The 19,931-nt window shown below is 36.9% G+C and overlaps 3 protein-coding genes across 11 annotated transcripts; all 3 read right to left on the reverse strand.

The window, feature by feature from the left end:
* Positions 1-9,231: 9,231 nt before the first annotated feature.
* On the reverse strand, positions 9,232-10,176 carry LOC149628456 (uncharacterized). Its single transcript, XM_089851682.1, has 3 exons — positions 9,986-10,176; positions 9,628-9,920; positions 9,232-9,568 (listed from the first exon to the last, which is right to left on the reverse strand). Exons 1-3 carry the CDS (start codon positions 10,130-10,132, stop codon positions 9,316-9,318), a joined length of 693 nt encoding a protein of 230 aa, XP_089707808.1. The 5' UTR covers positions 10,133-10,176; the 3' UTR covers positions 9,232-9,315.
* LOC149628457 (uncharacterized) lies at positions 10,159-11,128 on the reverse strand. The gene is made up of 5 exons (XM_089851692.1): positions 10,965-11,128; positions 10,837-10,903; positions 10,502-10,663; positions 10,282-10,441; positions 10,159-10,181 (listed from the first exon to the last, which is right to left on the reverse strand). The coding sequence occupies exons 1-5, from the start codon at positions 11,015-11,017 to the stop codon at positions 10,159-10,161; spliced, it is 465 nt and encodes a 154-aa protein (XP_089707818.1). The 5' UTR covers positions 11,018-11,128.
* Positions 11,129-13,890: 2,762 nt separating this feature from the next.
* Positions 13,891-19,663, reverse strand: LOC149628458 (uncharacterized). 9 transcript variants are annotated; one of them, XR_016374332.1, is made up of 7 exons: positions 17,597-19,663; positions 17,355-17,514; positions 17,204-17,243; positions 16,754-16,830; positions 16,626-16,692; positions 16,107-16,439; positions 14,968-16,042 (listed from the first exon to the last, which is right to left on the reverse strand). XR_016374332.1 is itself a non-coding variant. In XM_089851378.1 (7 exons), exons 2-7 carry the CDS (start codon positions 17,411-17,413, stop codon positions 15,437-15,439), a joined length of 420 nt encoding a protein of 139 aa, XP_089707504.1. In that variant the 5' UTR covers positions 17,414-17,514; positions 17,597-19,663; the 3' UTR covers positions 14,968-15,436. The 9 variants fall into 9 exon arrangements, 7 of the variants coding, with proteins under 7 accessions (XP_089707501.1, XP_089707503.1, XP_089707502.1 ...); XM_089851378.1 differs by having other exon boundaries at positions 14,968-15,451; positions 16,278-16,439; XM_089851375.1 differs by lacking the exons at positions 16,626-16,692; positions 16,754-16,830; positions 17,204-17,243; positions 17,355-17,514; positions 17,597-19,663 and adding exons at positions 13,891-14,303; positions 14,366-14,667; positions 14,733-14,962 and having other exon boundaries at positions 15,029-15,107; positions 15,228-16,042; positions 16,107-16,259.
* Positions 19,664-19,931: the final 268 nt, after the last annotated feature.

Raw genomic sequence — 19,931 nt, forward strand, 5'->3', positions numbered from 1 at the left:
AATATACATAATGCGAGTAGGCCAAAAAGCTATACCACTTAAAGTTCTTTGTTTGTAACATGCAGTTTAACCCGGTTAGATCTCTTAGGCTATTGGCGAATACAGCAGTAATGGTGAACTTGCTCATGCTTACACTTTTGCCTGAATGGAATTGTCGCGCTAAACCGCTATCGCTCCGTGTTCATCCCTATTGGCAGCGTCAAGCACGGCTCTTAATAGACTGTCCGTGGGATATTTCACAGTTTCTTGGTGGCGGGCATATCCAAAATACCATAGAACACTTGCAACGTGGGCGCAGACTCCCAGTGTGCGAGCACCTGTCTTGCAAGTGCAATACGTTTGGAGGATTGGTTCTGGTTGCGGACCTTCTATTAGTTGCGGCTGTTGTTGTTCAGTGTAGGATATATAAAATGTATGCTTCACAGCTTGTGTGAAACGTGAATATATTTTTCCGCGTATCAATCCAGCTTCAAACCCTTGTGTTTCTAAATGAAACTCGTTGGCGATATCTCGCTGAGTACGATCCAGAATATATGAAGGAGCTAGTTTTACCTGGTATGTGCCAAATGTTTTATCTCGAATGTATTCCAAGGGTTAAACCGGAAATCCCTCTAACTGATTTTCATCCATTGGAATCCAACGACCGTTCCCCTGTCGCAAGTGGAGTCTTTCGTTTATCACCCGTTCTTGTAACGTATTTGGTCGCTGTGCTAGTTCAAGCATTCTACGCGCTAGGTCATCATCGGCACCTTGCATGAGTATTGGTGGATGAAATCTGTTAATTATAGCGCAAGCAATCCTTAAGAAATCACCAAGACGTTCGCAGTGCTGCATTGGAATCATGTCCCGAAACATTTTGAAAATGCTCTTTAGGTGTCCGTTCCGACTCTCCACAATCCAACGGGTTTTGGTGATTTTTCTCGATTGATTTGCCTCTAATGTCGTGAACTGCCGTTGACCCCTTGGCAACAAAGCTGGCATTTCATGGTTTAATCCCAACCCATCCAGGAAATGGAGAGCATCTCTATACCCTCTGTCAACAACAAAAATGTCGTTTTCACGGAGCCATTCACGAATAGCACCCCTATCCCTTTCTATATCAGGGTTCATGTCGTGCATTAGGATCGCTGCATCGTTGTGTCTGGCGTCTGAAAAATATGGACCATGTACATCCAAGATGTAGCCATCGGGGGCTACAACGAGTCCGGCCTTGAGCAACGTGTATTTTTTATGCATAGAGTATGATTGCCTTGCTACTCGGAAATGGGAACTCTTCGGAGCTTTAAGGTAGGTACAATCAGGGTACAGAATTGGCACCCGTTCTTCGGGGTTTGGATTGTACAAGCGGTTAGCAAAATTGGTGACATGTGCTTGAATAAATGCGTCACGGTTTCTAGCTTCCATAGAATCGACACCAAGGTTCTGCGGCACAAATGTTTCCATCAAGCTCGTCCGAATTATTGACACAGCTAAACTTACTGCCTGACGAGACGAATAAGTCATTTCGGCTTTTAGAAAATCATCAGAAAGCCCTTGCCGAAGTTTCATGAAAAACATCATCATGTCTTTTTTGGTTGGCAACCGTCTGTTACCGTACATTTCAACCGGTCCGCAAGATCTGAATACTACCCCGAACTGATCTTTGGTTAATGATGTTAATGCCTTAAAATCATTTTCTGAGAAGTTATCTTCGTCGTTGCATTTGTCCCTCTGAGAACGCATTGTCGCTTCTCTGAGTGCTTCAAACCAATCAGAAACCTCCCTGCCCAACAGTTTAACGCCACGTTTCACATAATTATGATTTTCCACAAACTGTAGCTGCAGGCAACCTAGATTCGTTAAATGCTGAGCACAGCATCTAGAACCAGTAGGAATATATATGTCGGTCTTTACGTAAAAATCGCACCTCATCAGCAGAGAGGATGTGGTGCCACAGATTTCATGGCATACAAAACATAGGCGTGTAGACCTTTGAACTAACACTTTAAGTATTATTGCCGAAGGGTCATTTTCATCAGCCATAATTGTGACTATTCTCCTATCACAGTTAATACAAAGGCGGTCATCGTCATTGGGATCTCGCACATTGTGCAAACGTGCATCACGATGATCTCTGGCCAGCTCGAATCGACGCTGAACAATATTTTTCGTCGGCGTTTATACCATTAACTCGGCGGTTAGCGTTTTTGAGATTGCATACAAAGCAATTAACCATTTTGTCGGTTGCCAAGTAGAAACTTCAACAAAAGTTATGAATAAAGGTACTTCGTTACGGCAATATAACATAAAAAACTAACTTTATGGCCATTTTTTGACCTATTCCATACCTATAAACTAACGCGTAAATAAAAAATAATGTTCTTTAGCATACAATAACTAAATATAAATAGATGTTGGTAGTAAACTATAGGCACTCTCGTTCCGGAAATCCTGCAGACATGTAATGGTCATATTTTCTTTTAACTGTATAAAATATCCCGTCCAATGTAAACGAGAAGCATTATTTCTAGAACTTATAAAGTAATAATAAAGTTAATTGTTAGAGTCTACAAACTTTAAATCTTTAACCTCTACGTGAACACATCAGGGCCTAAAAATCTAGATTAACAAGTCTTAGATTTCAAAATAAGGTAACAAGTCTTAGATCTCAAAATAAGGTAACAAGTCTTAGATCTCAAAATAAGGTATTCAAGGCATAAATCGGAATTCTTTATATATTTAAAATGACAGAGCAAACAATTGATGTTATTGTATGCTAAAGAACATTATTTTTTATTTACGCGTTAGTTTATAGGTTTGGAATAGGTCAAAAAATGGCCATAAAGTTACTTTTTTATTTTATATTGCAGTAACGAAGTACCTTTATTCATAACTTTTGTTGAAGTTTCTACTTGGCAACAGACAAAATGGTTAATTGCTTTGTATGCAATCTCAGAAACGCTAACCGCCGAGTTAATGGTATAAACGCCGACGAAAATATTGTTCAGCGTCGATTCGAGCTGGCCAGAGATCATCGTGATGCACGTTTGCACAATGTGCGAGATCCCAATGACGATGACCGCCTTTGTATTAACTGTGATAGGAGAATAGTCACAATTATGGCTGATGAAAATGACCCTTCGGCAATAATACTTAAAGTGTTAGTTCAAAGGTCTACACGCCTATGTTTTGTATGCCATGAAATCTGTGGCACCACATCCTCTCTGCTGATGAGGTGCGATTTTTACGTAAAGACCGACATATATATTCCTACTGGTTCTAGATGCTGTGCTCAGCATTTAACGAATCTAGGCTGCCTGCAGCTACAGTTTGTGGAAAATCATAATTATGTGAAACGTGGCGTTAAACTGTTGGGCAGGGAGGTTTCTGATTGGTTTGAAGCACTCAGAGAAGCGACAATGCGTTCTCAGAGGGACAAATACAACGACGAAGATAACTTCTCAGAAAATGATTTTAAGGCATTAACATCATTAACCAAAGATCAGTTCGGGGTAGTATTCAGATCTTGCGGACCGGTTGAAATGTACGGTAACAGACGTTTGCCAACCAAAAAAGACATGATGATGTTTTTCATGAAACTTCGGCAAGGGCTTTCTGATGACTTTCTAAAAGCCGAAATGACTTATTCGTCTCGTCAGGCAGTAAGTTTAGCTGTGTCAATAATTCGGACGAGCTTGATGGAAACATTTGTGCCGCAGAACCTTGGTGTCGATTCTATGGAAGCTAGAAACCGTGACGCATTTATTCAAGCACATGTCACCGATTTTGCTAACCGCTTGTACAATCCAAACCCCGAAGAACGGGTGGCAATTCTGTACCCTGATTGTACCTATCTTAAAGCTCCGAAGAGTTCCCATTTCCGAGTAGCAAGGCAATCATACTCTATGCATAAAAAATACACGTTGCTCAAGGCCGGACTCGTTGTAGCCCCCGATGGCTACATCTTGGATGTACATGGTCCATATTTTTCAGACGCCAGACACAACGATGCAGCGATCCTAATGCACGACATGAACCCTGATATAGAAAGGGATAGGAGTGCTATTCGTGAATGGCTCCGTGAAAACGACATTTTTGTTGTTGACAGAGGGTATAGAGATGCTCTCCATTTCCTGGATGGGTTGGGATTAAACCATGAAATGCCAGCTTTGTTGCCAAGGGGTCAACGGCAGTTCACGACATTAGAGGCAAATCAATCGAGAAAAATCACCAAAACCCGTTGGATTGTGGAGAGTCGGAACGGACACCTAAAGAGCATTTCAAAATGTTTCGGGACATGATTCCAATGCAGCACTGCGAACGTCTTGGTGATTTCTTAAGGATTGCTTGCGCTATAATTAACAGATTTCATCCACCAATACTCATGCAAGGTGCCGATGATGACCTAGCGCGTAGAATGCTTGAACTAGCACAGCGACCAAATACGTTACAAGAACGGGTGATAAACGAAAGACTCCACTTGCGACAGGGGAACGGTCGTTGGATTCCAATGGATGAAAATCAGTTAGAGGGATTTCCGGTTTTACCCTTGGAATACATTCGAGATAAAACATTTGGCACATACCAGGTAAAACTAGCTCCTTCATATATTCAGGATCGTACCCAGCGAGATATCGCCAACGAGTTTCATTTAGAAACACAAGAGTTTGAAGCTGGATTGATACGCGGAAAAATATATTCACGTTTCACACAAGCTGTGAAGCATACATTTTATATATCCTACACTGAACAACAACAGCCGCAACTAATAGAAGGTCCGCAACCAGAACCAATCCTCCAAACGTATTGCACTTGCAAGGCAGGTGCTCGCACACTGGGAGTCTGCGCCCACGTTGCAAGTGTTCTATGGTATTTTGGATATGCCCGCCACCAAGAAACTGTGAAATATCCCACGGACAGTCTATTAAGAGCCGTGCTTGACGCTGCCAATAGGGATGAACACGGAGCGATAGCGGTTTAGCGCGACAATTCCATTCAGGCAAAAGTGTAGGCATGAGCAAGTTCACCATTACTGCTGTATTCGCCAATAGCCTAAGAGATCTAACCGGGTTAAACTGCATGTTACAAACAAAGAACTTTAAGTGGTATAGCTTTTTGGCCTACTCGCATTATGTATATTTTATCTTCTTCAACTTTCAGCCTCTCTCTTGTCTTAGTCCTCTAGTAATGAATTAATCATAGTTTAATAAATAAATACTGTTATGCTATCTACTTGAGTTGTCACTGTCATTGCAGATAGTATCGTGAAAAAAAAAATCGTGCGATGATCTGGATTCGAACCGAGGTAAAAATATCACCAGGCAAACGTTCTATCTACATACCTATACTCACACAGAGAATGTTGTTCATCATAGCAAAATAAAGGGTAGCGAAAATAATGTTATAGCCTGTAAAAGACTACACTAGGTAATTGTCCAACTTCAACTTCAATTACTGATCAAACTATGGTAGCTAGAGAAAAACGCCCACGGAAACTTTTGATCAGCTGACAAAGCTTAACAACATACTTAAATTTCAAAAAAATCCGTAGAAAGCCATTTTCCATAGAAAAAGTGCGATGTCCTTTATTTACCTATCTCAACCACCCGTAACAAATATCTTTTTTTGATTAATTTTTCGAGACACTAACGTAAAATTTTCAATTAAACGGTGCCTAGTTAGGAGTGAACCATAAAGCTAAAATTTTTTAAAAGGAGAGTGAAATGGTAAATAATATAATTTTTTATCGATTCTTCTACTAATTATAAGACCAATCTGCGTAGTGAAACACTCACGAAATAACAACGAATTGTTTTAAAAATACAATTACTTTGAAATTTCATAAATAGTTTTAAGAAAGTACCTCCGAAAATTAACGTAACTCCCTGCCTTTTTATTAAGAAAAATCTCGAGGCACGCTCCTTGTGGAATGAAATTTATCGCGAGATTTCATAAAATTTGCACGCGTTGTGACAATTGTGGCCCGAGACCTGGAGTGTGCCACGAGAATTTCTAAAAAAAAAGTCAGGTATTAACGCGATTGGTTGGAGGTACTTCTTTTAAACTCTCATTGAAATTTGAAACTAATTGTAGTTTTAAAGTCATTCGGTGTTATTTTTTGGATGATCCACAATGGAGATTGGTCTTATGATTAGTAGAAGAATCGATAAAATAATCACATGATTTTCCTTTTCATCCTTCCTTCAAGTAGCTAGAATTGAACGTTTTTATGAGGCTTATAGGGTAGGAATTCGAGAACTGAACAAAATCTCTATAAAAAGCGTTTCCTCGTGCTACTGATATTAACCATGCTGATTGGTCAAATTCAGTAGCGAATTGCAGCTGTGCATGAGAAATAGGCATGCAATCAAACAAATTAGAATCACTTTATGAAATATATAAAATATGATTTTTACCTCAAGGATTCCAAAATGGAAATAAACTTGTTCCGTAAATCTTTGGTAAGAGAAAACAAAACTGATCACCTTAGCAATTGTCTCCACTTTTTCTTCGCGTATACAGGTTTTGGAAATATTAAAGCAAATAGAGTTTACGTACCTGTACTTGAAAAATCTATCGGGATAGGTCATTTCATATTTAGCAGTGGCGGCCGCCATTCTTGTTCTACTGAAACCTAGAATAGTGTGAAAGGAAGTTTGCTATATCATTTTTCTGTTCAGGTAAACTATTCGCTTCTGGATAGTGAAATATTGCTATAGTTATGAATTTAATCCAAACACTATTGTCAACTGCGCTCAGAATTATATTGTCTTGGCCGTTTCGCGTTTTACTCACTTCGTGTTTGCTAACTTTTCTGCATTTGCGTTGCGTATTGACAGAAGTTAATGACTTCTTATCCTGGGAAGTATAGGACACTAAGGCTTTATATAGTATCCATCCCTGCTAGTCAAAATTACCAATGGGAATCGTAAAGGAGGGTCGAAAGTTTCCTCCCCACTAGGAAAATTATCTAATCTACTGAAAGAAAATCCCACGGCGAGAGGCTGTGGTACTCAAACTGTGGGGCGTGTTCAAAACTTCTTCAGCGCTAATCGTTTAATAGCCGTTTGTCTAGAACTCTATGAAAATCCATTACAATCCGTGGGCCTAGGACCCCACACTAGTTTGACCGGAATTTCTAGTAAACTCTATTAAAACAGCTGTTCTTGTCACCGTTTCTGATTCGTTACCTCAAACCACAGGACACACCTTAAAGTTTCGTTTCTTGCCCGCTGCTGGCGCCCAAATCAGCCTGCCAGCTCAAAATGAGAGAAGCGCCGTAGGTGGCGCGGTGATCGGACCTAATAGGAAGTTGGCTAACAGAGATGGTTCCGGATATGGTTAGAGTCCAATACTTCCCAGAATAAGAAGTCATAAACTTCTGGTATTGTTCACAAAGAAAACTATTAAGAACAGGAAAATCTATTTGATTTTACTTAAGGTTTAGTGGATTTTCATCAACACTTTCTGCTACAATGGAATGTAAATATGTATTGGCAAACATTGACAAGGTAAGTCAATAAATCTCTGGCAACGCTTTATGTTTTTTATATTTTGGGGCATATATTATAAATGTGACTTTACTTAAGGTCGTCCATGATGCGTTGAATTCAATTTCGATTAATTTCAAAAATCAATAACTTCTTCAAATATATGTCTACGTTATTCCTATCAGTACATGATGATCGAAAAAGATTTAGCATTAGCGAGTGAACAATCAAATTTAATTAATGGTTCCACACGAAATTAGATACACAGTTTGCACAGTTTGTTTACATAAAACTTATCTTGAATCGGCTATCGCACAACAAAAAATTAAATAACAGTATTACCTATGAAAGACTTTTCTTTGATACAATTTTGATAGAATTATTTGGTACACTTCGAAGCCACAATTTTTCGTTTCTCCTTCTAGTTTCATAAACTGCCTTTCTTAAGTTACACTTTCTACAAGAAATAGTTACTTTAAATTACACTTTGTACAAGAAATAGTTACTTTAAATTACACTTTTAACAAGAAATGGTTACTTTAAATTACACTTGGACAAGAAATAGTTACTTTAAATTACACTTGGACAAGAAATAGTTACTTTAAATTACACTTTCTACAAGGAATAGTTACTTTAAATTACACTTTCTACAAGAAAAAGTTACTTTAAATTACACTTTCTACACTTTCTACAAGAAATAGTTACTTTAAATTAGATTGAAAGATTTTTTTTATAAATTAAAATTTTTCTGAGTGGGGATGTTTTTATTGGAACAAGTAAGTCAGAAGCACTTTCGGTGATCACTTCAAAGCGATCAATAGTTACCGATTTTTTAGGTGGGCTTGGCATGGTTTTATGAAAATCATCTCGAGTAGACCATGGAACGAAATGGCCGAGTCGAGAATAAAATGTCGATGTATGAATAAAAACACCGCGAGATGCTGTTTTACTTAAAACATTATATGAATAACCTAAATCCAAAAAATGTAGCTTGAGTCTTAGTTTTATCAAAAACATTATTATCTTCAAGAGAAACCAAAGTTCTGTAATATTTTACTTTACCATCAGCTTTGAAACTTTCCACACAAAGAGAAACCAAAATCAACTTGTTTTTAATTCATGTAACTCAAAATCAGCTTCAGTTAAGTTTTTTTTTTACTTTTCTATCCTTAAATCAGTGTGGTTCTCTTATGTCCCAATACTTTGCCAAGTTTGTATGTATTTGTAAGGACTTTAGAAATACATTTGATGAATTTGACATATGGTTTTGTTACTGGGGAGTAAAAATATCCAATAGTCTTGCATAGTGTTTAAAGAAACATAAGCACCGCGTGGGAAAATATCTCGAACTCTTTCTGTGGAAAGTGATGTTGTTACCATCGGACATTATAGAACGAAAGCGGACCGAGCTGGGAGAGCTTGTTGAAACTTTGAATAAACGGAAGCGTTTTGAAGGAAAATTAATGTAGAAGTATGTGGATTTAAGTGTTACTTAATAAGAAAATACTGCGATTAAACTAAATGTTGATAATTGCATAAGAGGCCTATTCGTTTTTGAAATTCAGACATACAGATAAGTAAGGGAGTTACTTATAGTGCTTAAGTGATAACCTTTCCTTAAAATGGATTAAATTTGCAAATTTTAACCAACCCAGAGAAATATTCTGAAAAAAAAAATAAATATTGTGAAGTTATTAATATTAATTTTTATTATTACTTTTAAATGTTCTTACATTACTGAAATGACGCGTGTTAAAAACCATCTGATTCAATTTTAAAGGGTATAAGTTGAATATTGGCATTAAAACCCATAAAATGGGAAACTGCCTTATTAAATAGTGTACATTTAGGTTTTAAATCTTAATAAATTTCTGTTACGTGGCATCTTATAAGAGTTCCATCCGAGGATTAGTTCTATGAAAAACACGGCGACGCAAATCGTTATCCCAAATAGGTAAATGTAAAACACGCCAGCTACTGCGAATATATTCAAATCAGAAACGGTTTTCATTGGACGTTCCCATTTAACAAAATCCATAGAATAATCAAGCGGGAAAGCGTAGTATTTTGTGAGTTTGCTTTCGAAAAACACTAGCATCCTGAAAAAAAACCAAATTATTTCCAATTTAAGAAATTTCGCCCATTTCATTTCTCGTACCCTTTTTCGTTATTCTCACGAAACATTTGGTTGGTTAAAACGGACGAATTAACAGGATAAACGGCATAATAATTTTTAAGTGATTCGGAAAAATGCAATCCTTTAAATGGGTCTTTGGTTTCGCTCATGGAAAGAGCGAAACCGAAAAACGAAGTCAGCAGTTGTTTGTTGATGATTAAAGTTTTCTGACCACTCAGAATTTCTTCGTACATTTCCATGAACACCAAATCAGGAACTTTGCAAAAATTTTTCTCATCCAAATGATATTTTAACCAATTATCATCGTCTTTGGCCTGTAATGGGAAAATTATTTCTTTGAGTGAGACCGGAACCGGTAATATAGGAAAGGAACGCGGACCCTCTCGGTAAGAAATCTGTAAACCAATCCGTCCTTAAGCATAAGTGGTTCGACACCGGCGTGTTTCTGCATAAATTGCACATCTTCAAACGTTTCAACGAAGAAATATTTCTCATCGAAGAACTCGGACTTGAGGAAACAACTCATGAAGAATCCAATGAAAGTGACGCCAATTAACCAAAATGCGCACGCAATACTCTCGGCAATGTGTTCCAATTTACCTGGGTACGCTACATGACACGAGTTATACGTTTTTCTTACGTAAACTGTTATTATTGAGAGATGAAATTTCTTACGTTCAAAGAAAAATATTGATAAGATGTCCCATAACACAGTAAGAAATCGTGTGATTGCTTGACTTAATTTATTCCTAGGTTTTGTTATGACCACGTGCAACACTTTGTGAGTCAAAACTAAGGAAATGATTATGGCGAAAAAACAAATACACAGAGCCGACTGGAAATAGAATTGATTAGAAGTGTGAAGTTACACGTTCGCGATCTTTTCAAAACGTACGGTTAAATCAATTGACAAGAATGATAGCGAACTTGATATTGACAATTTTGGTGCCGCTGATAATATAATCGTCTCGTAGTAATCAATTAAACCACCTGAATCAAATCCCTTGACCCTAGCGAAAGCGGTCATTTCCACTGGTGCAAGTATGACGTCCAAACTCTGAAAGTCCCTCAGGTAAATGAATTATAACCAGCGACAGGGTTGTTTAGATTTATACTAAAGCAATAGCTTCTAGTTCTAAGGGGTATTAGAGTAATGTAGGGGTATTTCTAATAGGCAAAGGACGAAGCCGGAGTTTTCTTTCGATTGATCGTTAAAAGTTTGTATCTTACGGTTTCTAATACTCCACCGCTGTACATATTAATGACATTCTCGTAGGTTATTGGTGTTAAAAATGCACTATTGAATATAACTTTTATTGAAATTATGAATTATTGCACGTAGCTTATCAATTAATTACGTTAAGTTATGGATTTTTCGGCTGAATTCCGTGAAGTCAGAAAGTGATTTCATTAATAGCGGAAATTCTTTGAACTCCTACATCGATAATTTCATAAAATAAGGTATCGGTTTGAAGTGAATGTTTAAAACTTTATTTTAAACCTTAATTTAAATTTATCTGTTTTAACCACTATTCTATGAACCCACCCGTAAGAAATGCCTGGCAATAAAATTTTCAAGAAACTAACGTTTTCTACATCTTTCATTTTCAATACAACGATGACTAATTACTAGTGAATGATAAAGCCTAAAACTGCTAAGTGGCTACAATTGAACTTTTTTCGGAGGCTTTTTGGGTAGGAATTCGCGATCTCCTTGAAAAGCTTTTCCAAGTGCTACTCATAATATTAGGCATGCAGTTTGGTCAAATTTAGTTATGAAGTATAAGAAATAAACATAGAACTCAACAAAATAAGTCACTTTATGAAATATAAAAAATATTTTTACCTCAAGGATTCCAAAATGGAAATAAACTTGTTCCGTAAATCTGTTGCAAGAGAAAATATAGGAAATAAAAACGATCACCTTGGCAATTTTCACCACTTCATCATAGTGTTTGCAGGTCCTGTAAAACTTAAAAAAGAAAGAGCATACGTATACCTGTACTGGAAAAATCTTTCGGGATAAACCTTTTCATATTTAGCAGTGTAGACCGACATTCTTAAAAACTTTCTTCGCAGTGAATTACGCGCCAATAAGAAAACTACATAAATTTACCATATAAGCTAAATTTTAGTTGAAAGTGAGCTATTAAATTGATCCACCGCAGTAAATTATACTTTCCTGAAAAGTCAATTATTGTTGAAGTTATAAAATTTATATATGAAATTTATTGCCAACGTTCCTGAGAATTATTTTGTTCTTGACGTAACTTTTTCAACGAATTATAATACATATTTCTGACTGTTTCCAATCTTTAATTTTCACAAGAATGAGACGTTTAAGTAATTTAGTATAAAGATAAGATTTTTATCAGAACGTACTTGGACTTCACATGTTTTAATGACTTCGTGTTAGGTAACTTCCGTGCATTCGCCATATGTACTGTTCACAGGAAAAACGAAACAACTTGCATAACTATATTGGTTTTTTATTAAGGTCATATGCATAGCGCTTGTTGACTTGATTATCGACTTCATTCGGGCAACGAAATAGGTTTCGATATGTAAATGAATAGAAAAATAAATATGCATACCTTTTTCCCCAAAAAGTATATTTCCTTTACATGATGATCGATAACACGTTTGGGTAAGGCGTGCGTAGGATAAAAAGTTAATTATGACACCAAGAACTTAGTGAAACATACATTGGATTAAGATAAATTTCTAGATTCTCTGTATAGGTTTCATCAATTTTTTTCCACCCCAGTAATAGTTCTACGAAAAGCATGGCAACACCAATCAAGTGCGGTAAAATACTCGATAAACTACGAATAGATCAGCGCTCTTACATCCAGCCAGAAATTTTTTGAGGTGCGGAAATGATAATGTTGCCCATTTAGGTTCATGATAGGTCATGGTCAGGGAAATTTCAAAGTCTATATTGCTTGCTTAGAACGCTTCACAACATCAGCGATTCATCTTGAAATTCTAAGCGACATGAAAACTGATGCCTTCTTAGGCGCCTTAAAACGTTCTCCTAGACTGTGAAATATATCCTTACAGTGGCACTAATCTAATGGTCGTCAATCGAGAGATATGAGAGTTCCTGGAGGCCATGTCTACGTCGTTCTGAAAGGCGAAGATCGGGCTAAGGACATCAGACGAAGGAATGCTCTGGCATTTTAACAGTTCTTAGCACAACACTTTGGAGGCTTGTGGGAAGCTGATGTTAAGTCAGTCAAGTTCCATCTGGATGAGTGATTGGACAAACAATCGTTTATGGCAAATTGATGTATATATTATTCCAGATTGTTTTTTGCCTCAACTCCAGCCCTCAAGCTGCACATTTTTACCAAACCTTTTAGTAGCTCTAGTTCCTTTTAATAATCTAATTGCTGATACATCAATTGTGATTTCCGAACCTAAGTTCTTATCGAGATGAACGAAGTGTGAACAACTATTGCATAGTTGGCAAATAGAATAGTTGACTCAATTACAACAAGGCTCAGAATGGGGGAGCTCAAGAAGTTCATGCTGGAATGATGCTGTGTGCGAGAAATGAATCCACAACCTGCTGTACAGTTCTTAAAGTTTTTGTGGGAAAATTCTTATTAAAATATAATTAACTTTAGTTTTGAAACATAGCATTCTTAATACACCGTAATGTTTACGCTTAAGCTCTTTTTGACGTATATAGTTTCTACATCGTAGTTATTTTTTAGCTTTTCTATATGAACATGGCTTTTCATTTACTTTTCCGAAAAAATAACTCTACAAAATGGTTAAGCAAAACACTGGAATGAACTTAACTATTATTGTCCGCACTTTCGTACCCAAGTCAGTTTCAGATCATCGATAATCATATTGATGTTTTTATTATCGGATGAAATAGGGTTTTGGTTTTCATCTTGATATTCTTGAGACGAAAGAATCAGGTTTTTACATTTTTAACTATGTGACCATTTAGAGAGAAATATACTAAAACTCCCACAAACTAAAGAAGAATTCTCAAATTTTTAATATATTTTTCAATGCTTGTACACTAAAGGAATGACACCATAAAGATTTACCTTATCCAATTTTTTATTGGAATAGGTATGTAATATGAAATAAAAAAACAGATAAGTAAGGGGGTTACATATTTACAGTGCTTATAACTATCTCTGAAAATGGAATAAATTTGCCAATTTTAACTAATCCAGAGGAATGTTTGCAAAAAAAATATACCAGAGGAATGTTTGCAAAAAAACATACCAGAGGAATATTTGCAAAAAAACATATTTTAAATATTATTAATATTAATTTTTATTATTACTTTTGAATGTTTGTACAATACAGGAATGAGGTGTGTTAAAAACAAATCTTATCCAATTTAATAGGGTATGAGGTGGATTGTTAAAATCCATAATGTGGGAAACTGCCTTATTAAATACGTGTACATTTAAGTTTTAAATCTTCTCACTAAATTTCGTTTGTGTGGCATCTTATGAGACTTCCATCCGAGGATTGGTTCCATGAAAAACACGGCGACGCAAATCGTTATCCCAAATAGATAAATGTAGAACACGCCAGCTACAGCAAATATATTCAAATCAGACACGGTTTGCATTGGACGTTCCCATTTGACAAAATCCATAGAATAATCAAGGGGGAAATCGTAATATTTTAAGGGTTTACTCTCGAAAAATACTAGCATCCTGAAAGATATAACCCAAATTATTGCGAATTTAAGATATTTCGCCAATTTAATTTCTCGTACCCTCTTTCGTTATTATCACGAAACAACTGGTTGGTTAAAACGGACGAATTGACAGGAAAAACCGCATAATCATTTTTAAGTGATTTGGAGAAATGGAATCCTTTATATGGGTCTTTGGTATCGGTCACGGAAAGAGCGAAACCGAAGAACGCAGTCAGCACTCGTTCGTTTATGAGCAAATTTTTCTGACCACTCAGAATTTCCTCGTACCGTTCCATGAAAACCATATCAGAAGCTTCGCAAAAATTATTCTCATTCAAATGATTTTTTATCCAGTTATCATAGTCTTCATCTTGTTTCGCCTGAAGGGGAACATTATTTCTTTGAGAGAAACCCCGAACTGGTTTAATAACAGACGAACACTGACCCTCTCACTAAGATATCTGTAAATCAATCCGTCTTTAAGCATAAGTGGTTCAACTTTGGCGTATCTCTGCATATATTGAACATCTTCGAACGTTTCAACGTAGAAATATTTCTCATCGAAGAACTCGGACTTGAGGAAACAACTCATAAAGAATCCAATGAAAGTGACACCAATTAACCAAAATGCGCACGCAATACTCTCAGAAATGTGTTCCAATTTACCTGGGTACGCTACATGACACGAGTTATACGTTTTTCTTACGTAAACTGTTATTATTGAGAGATAAAATTTCTTACGCTCGAAGAAAAATATTGAAAAGATATCCCATGACACAGTGAGAAATCGCGTGATTGCTTGGCTTAATTTATTCCTAGGCTTTGTTATGATCGCGTACCACAGTTTGTGAGACAAAAGCAAGGAAATGACAATAACGAAAAAACAAATGCAAAAACCGACTGGAAATAGAATTGAGTAGACGTTTGGAGTTACACTTACAATAGCGATCTGCATTTCAATTTCAAAGGTTAACATTTCCATACCACTACTAAAATTCAATAATACATACAAACTACGTAATTAGTTCCATACAGAAAGGGGTTCAAATTAGAAATTCCCAGATTCTGAAAATTTCTGGGAACTGGAGGGCAGTAGAGGTGTTGTGTTCGAAAGAATACCACCCTTAAGCGTCTTAATGTGGGCCAAAATTACCACTGCAATACCTGTTTATCGGGAATTTTAGAAAAAACCTGGGTGCTCAACAACTTGTGAAACCCTCCGGGCTTAGACTGAGGGACTCCTAGTTACCCGCCGACCAGAGTCACTCCCCAAAATACATATTTCTGAGAATTTTTCACGAAAACTTACAATGAACTGATTGACCAGCTATATTAGCCTTGAACCTTGTGTGCTATAGGGAAAGGTATAGGCTATAAAACTGTTAGCTAGCTAGGCAACAACGAAGTAGGTGAGATGAGTATTAGTGGTACTCCTCCTTTACAATGCATAGGAGGTGGTGGCTAGCCCCTATGCCACAGCTAACCTACAGTGCCCTATACAGACTATTACCGTTAACCTCAGCAAGTTTTGCGGAGGAAAACTCCTTTTAACAAGTGGGGAGAGAACTTGCAAACTCTACGCAGAAGGATTTGTTTCCAGATTTTCACCCGGTGCCACAGTCCGGGATCGGACCCAGGATCCTCTTGCTGCGAGGCAAAAGCGCTAACCGCTACGCCACCCCATAATTATATTATATTACCATATAGACTGGTACAATCAAAGGCAGAAAGCTGCCATTACTCTCTGGTAAAACCCTTTAAAAATATTTTTTGAATTTTAGGATCTTCCATAGAAAATAGGTTCTATCCAGTTACCAACCATTTTCAAACAAATTTGTAAATCAACTTAACCACTTTCATTTCATATTGGTGTTTTCCGTCCATTCTCGATACGAAATTGAGATATTAGTAGGAAAAACGGTTTTCCAGGGTTACCACGGTAAAAGAAAATTTACCGTTACCATGCAGCTCTCTAATTGGCAAAACGTACGATTAAATCCATTGACAAGAATGATATCGAAGTCGATCTTGACAATTTCGGTGTCGCTGACAATATAATCGTCTCGTAGTAGTCAATTACACCACCAGAAACAAATCCTTTGACCTTGTCGAAAGAGCTTATATCCACTGGAACAACCATTACATCCAAACTCTGAAAGTTAGGCAAGAAAATGAACACTAAGCAGTGACAGGGTTGTATAGCGTTATACTAGACCAATAGCTTCAAAGGGGTATTAGCAATATTCTACAATGTAGGTGTATTACCAATACGCGGAGGATGAATCCGTAGTTTCTCTCAATTAACATAGCGATTATTCATTAAAAGTTTGCAACTTACGGTGTCTATTACTCCACCTTTGGAAACCTTAATGCCATTCTCGTAGGTTATCGGTGTTAAAAAAGCGCTAATGAAAAAAACTTATATTGAAAACATGAACTATTTTTCGAAGCTTATCAAGCAATTACGTAAAGTTATGGATTTTTCGGCTGAATTCCACGAAGTCAGATATTGATTTCATTAATAGCGGAAACTCTTTTAACTCCTAGATAGATAAAAAAGGTACTTGTTTCGTTTGAAGTGATTGTTTAAAACTTTATTTTCAACCTTTTAAATTTATCTATCTTAACCACTAAGTATTCCAAATATCTGGTGATAAGGCTTTCAAGAAACTTATGTTTTCTACATATTTCCTTTTCAAGTAAACGAGGCCTAAAATTGCTAAGAGGCGAGAATTGAACGTTTTTGGAAGGCAAACTCAAAAAAGCCTCTTTAAAAAGCTCTTCCTAGTGCTAGTGCTACTAATAATAACCATGCAGTTTTGTTAAATTCAGTAATGAGTTTTAACTGTGCGTTACAAATAAACATATAATCAATCATAATAAAACCGCTTTATGAACTATATAAAGGATTTTTACCTCAAGCACTCCAAAATAAAAATAAACTTGTTCGGTAAATCTGTTGTAAGAGAAAATGTAGAAAATATAAATGATTATTTTGAAAATTTTCTGCATTCGTGCTTCGCGTATACAGGTCCTGGAAAATTTAAAACGAGTACTGTTTACGTACCTGTACTTGAAAAATCTGTCGGGGTAGATCATTTCATATTTAGCTGTGGCGGCTGACATACTTGAAATTCTACTTGGTATTGAAAAACGCGCAAAATAGTTAGAACAGAGTGAAAGGAAGCTCCTTATTTGAATTACATTTTGCGGAAAGTTCTACGCCTCTGATAAATGAAATTTTATACAAAAAATATTGCGAACGCCACTGAGAATTATTTTGTCATTTCCGTAACGCGTTTTACTCACTTTGTGTTTGCTAACTTTTCTGTATGTATTTGCGTTGTGTAGTGTTCATAAGGAAAATTATTAAACACGCTCAACTCTATTTGATTTTACTTATGGTTTTTGTGGATTTGCGTCGGTACATTCTTGCTACAACAAAATTCTTTGTGTAAATATGTATTGGCAAACATTGCAGACGTAAAACTATATAAATCGGGGGCAACGCTTTATTATAATATTCAGTGCCATATATCATCCATGTGACTTTGCTTAAGGACTTTCATGATGCATCTAATTCAATTTCGTGTACTTTCCAAAATAGATAGCTTCATGAAATATGTGTCTACATTATTCCTAACCTTCCAATGATGAAGAATTTACGTTTAACGTGAGAACAAAAAAAAGTAATTCGACACGAAACTGTAAAGACTAGCTTTCACTGGGCAAAAACGCGGCGGAAACGGCCTTCCGCGCAGTGTGCGTAAAAATATTTTACATAAAATATTTCGGAAAGCTAGCGATTTTACGTGGAAATGCACGGAATTGAAGTTCTATCTTTCCGCCGTTATTTATAAAAACGCGAAATAGTAGCCAATCACTTTCGGTCTTGTGGTGGAGTTTTAACGTAGTCTCGCGCTATCTATTTTCGCGAACTTTGTCCTTTGCTTTGACGGAAGTCTTCTTACCGCTAGATGCGCATGCGCTAAATAAATCCGCGAAAAACAAAACGCCGAAAAACGTCTTTAGTGAAAACCTGTCGCGGAAATGTCGCTAACTTTCCGCCAAATTGAAAATATTTTGCGCCGCTTTGCGCCGCGTTTTTGCCCAGTGAAATCTAGCCTTATAATCTTAAAATAAAACATATCGTTGCAGGACTATCGCGCAGCAAAATTTAAATAATTATAAATTTTACCTATGATGCATTATTTTTTTCTTTGATGCAATTTTGAGTAAATGTTATTTGACTTTCCTCAAAACCACAGTTTTTAGTTCTGGCTGCTACTTTCACAAACTCCTTCCTTTAAAATACAGTGACTTTATACAAAAATTGGTTGTTTTCAATCAGATAGAAAGATCTTTATGTGCACCTGAATGAGGGAGAGCTAAAAACCATGGCTCACCATCAAATGGTATTAGGTATGGAAAAAATCAATGGAAACTTAAGCTCTTTTATTACCTGTAATCTCAGTAACAATCCGTACTTTTCAAAGCCATAGTCTATCTTATCTACGATCTTCAAGATCTTTTTCTTGGTCCTGGACGCTGGTCACCCAGGACTGGGAAAGGAAGTGTCGCCTTAGTTTCGAATCATGGGGGGAGGTCTTCGGCCTAGCTTACCACCATGTTACGTATAGACCTTCTATAACTAGTAACACAGTAATACAAACATAAAGAATGGCTAGGTCGTCTGACTGGCGCCTAGCGGCTTAAAACAGGGTTACCCTCGTCAAACTCCACGGCAAGGTATTCTTCTTTTGTATACGTGACGGTTAGTCGGTCACGTACGCCACTTGTGACGTTCGTGGCCGATGATAACTCTAATTGGACCAATCGAATCACGTGTCTAACTACATTTTCAAAAATAAGATTTGAAAAAGACTGAGAGTGAAGGATGGAGAATTGGTTACAACCGAAAAAATTTGAAAAATGACGGACTGACGGGAAGCTTGAGTACGGCGGAGTTATACTGGTGATCACTTGAAAGGCATAAGCGCGAACACTGTAAATATCGGCGCATGCTAGATCGGTTATACGCTCATCCGCGTTAAAAACGTCATCCCACCATTATCATAATGCTTGCGTGCGACAAGGAAGACACCATAGCTGAACAAACGTCTCCATAAGTACTTTTTATATTTCATACATTTGTTGCTCATTAATTAGTTTAAAAGTCAATTACTTATTGTCAAATAAATGGTTTGCGAACCCAAGACCATGGTAGTCCGTCTTTGCTCCTTTGCCTACAGTTTTAAAGAAAATCCCCTAGACAAACGAAGAAAGGTAAGCCCTCGCTAACCCTACCCAATTTCGTTACGCGATGAAGAGGCCCAGAGTAGTTTGTAGTGGGAGAAAGAAAATAAATTCACTACAAACAACCATTTCTTAAAATCAAATAAATTCGCTCATTTTAACTGAGCCAGAAAGGGAAGCCTTCATATGAGCAGTTCCCATATGAGCGGATTTCAAAATAGCGGTCCTCATAACAACAGTTCTCTAAATAGCGGTTCCCGAAATGGCAGTTTACCCATTACAGCAGGGGTAAATAACGAAAGGAGTTAGAGACGCTAGCTTCCGTAGTGTAGAATACAGTGGGACCTTGAAACGTCATAGAATTTGTAACTAACGTAGTGCCATCTTT

Source organism: Phalangium opilio, unplaced genomic scaffold, assembly GCF_054372755.1.
Source record: "Phalangium opilio isolate 3A_F unplaced genomic scaffold, DU_Popi_V2 ptg000105l_1, whole genome shotgun sequence".
Classification (NCBI taxonomy): Eukaryota; Metazoa; Arthropoda; class Arachnida; order Opiliones; family Phalangiidae; genus Phalangium; species Phalangium opilio.

Coding starts and splice junctions, on each gene's coding strand:
- LOC149628456 (XM_089851682.1), bottom strand. CDS start 10,132: ATGAGTTGTTTCCTCAAGTCCGAGTTCTTCGATGAGAAATATTTCTTC. Junction 9,921..9,985: donor ACAGATTTCTTACCGAGAGG/GTCCGCGTTCCT, acceptor TTCCCATTACAG/GCCAAAGACGATGATAATTG. Junction 9,569..9,627: donor CGTGAGAATAACGAAAAAGG/GTACGAGAAATG, acceptor GTTTTTTTTCAG/GATGCTAGTGTTTTTCGAAA.
- LOC149628457 (XM_089851692.1), bottom strand. CDS start 11,017: ATGAAATCACTTTCTGACTTCACGGAATTCAGCCGAAAAATCCATAAC. Junction 10,904..10,964: donor CGAAAAATCCATAACTTAAC/GTAATTAATTGA, acceptor TATATTCAATAG/TGCATTTTTAACACCAATAA. Junction 10,182..10,281: donor ATCAATATTTTTCTTTGAAC/GTAAGAAATTTC, acceptor CATTGCCGAGAG/TATTGCGTGCGCATTTTGGT.
- LOC149628458 (XM_089851372.1), bottom strand. CDS start 15,269: ATGGAAATGTTAACCTTTGAAATTGAAATGCAGATCGCTATTGTAAGT. Junction 14,668..14,732: donor ACAGATATCTTAGTGAGAGG/GTCAGTGTTCGT, acceptor GTTCCCCTTCAG/GCGAAACAAGATGAAGACTA. Junction 14,304..14,365: donor CGTGATAATAACGAAAGAGG/GTACGAGAAATT, acceptor TATATCTTTCAG/GATGCTAGTATTTTTCGAGA.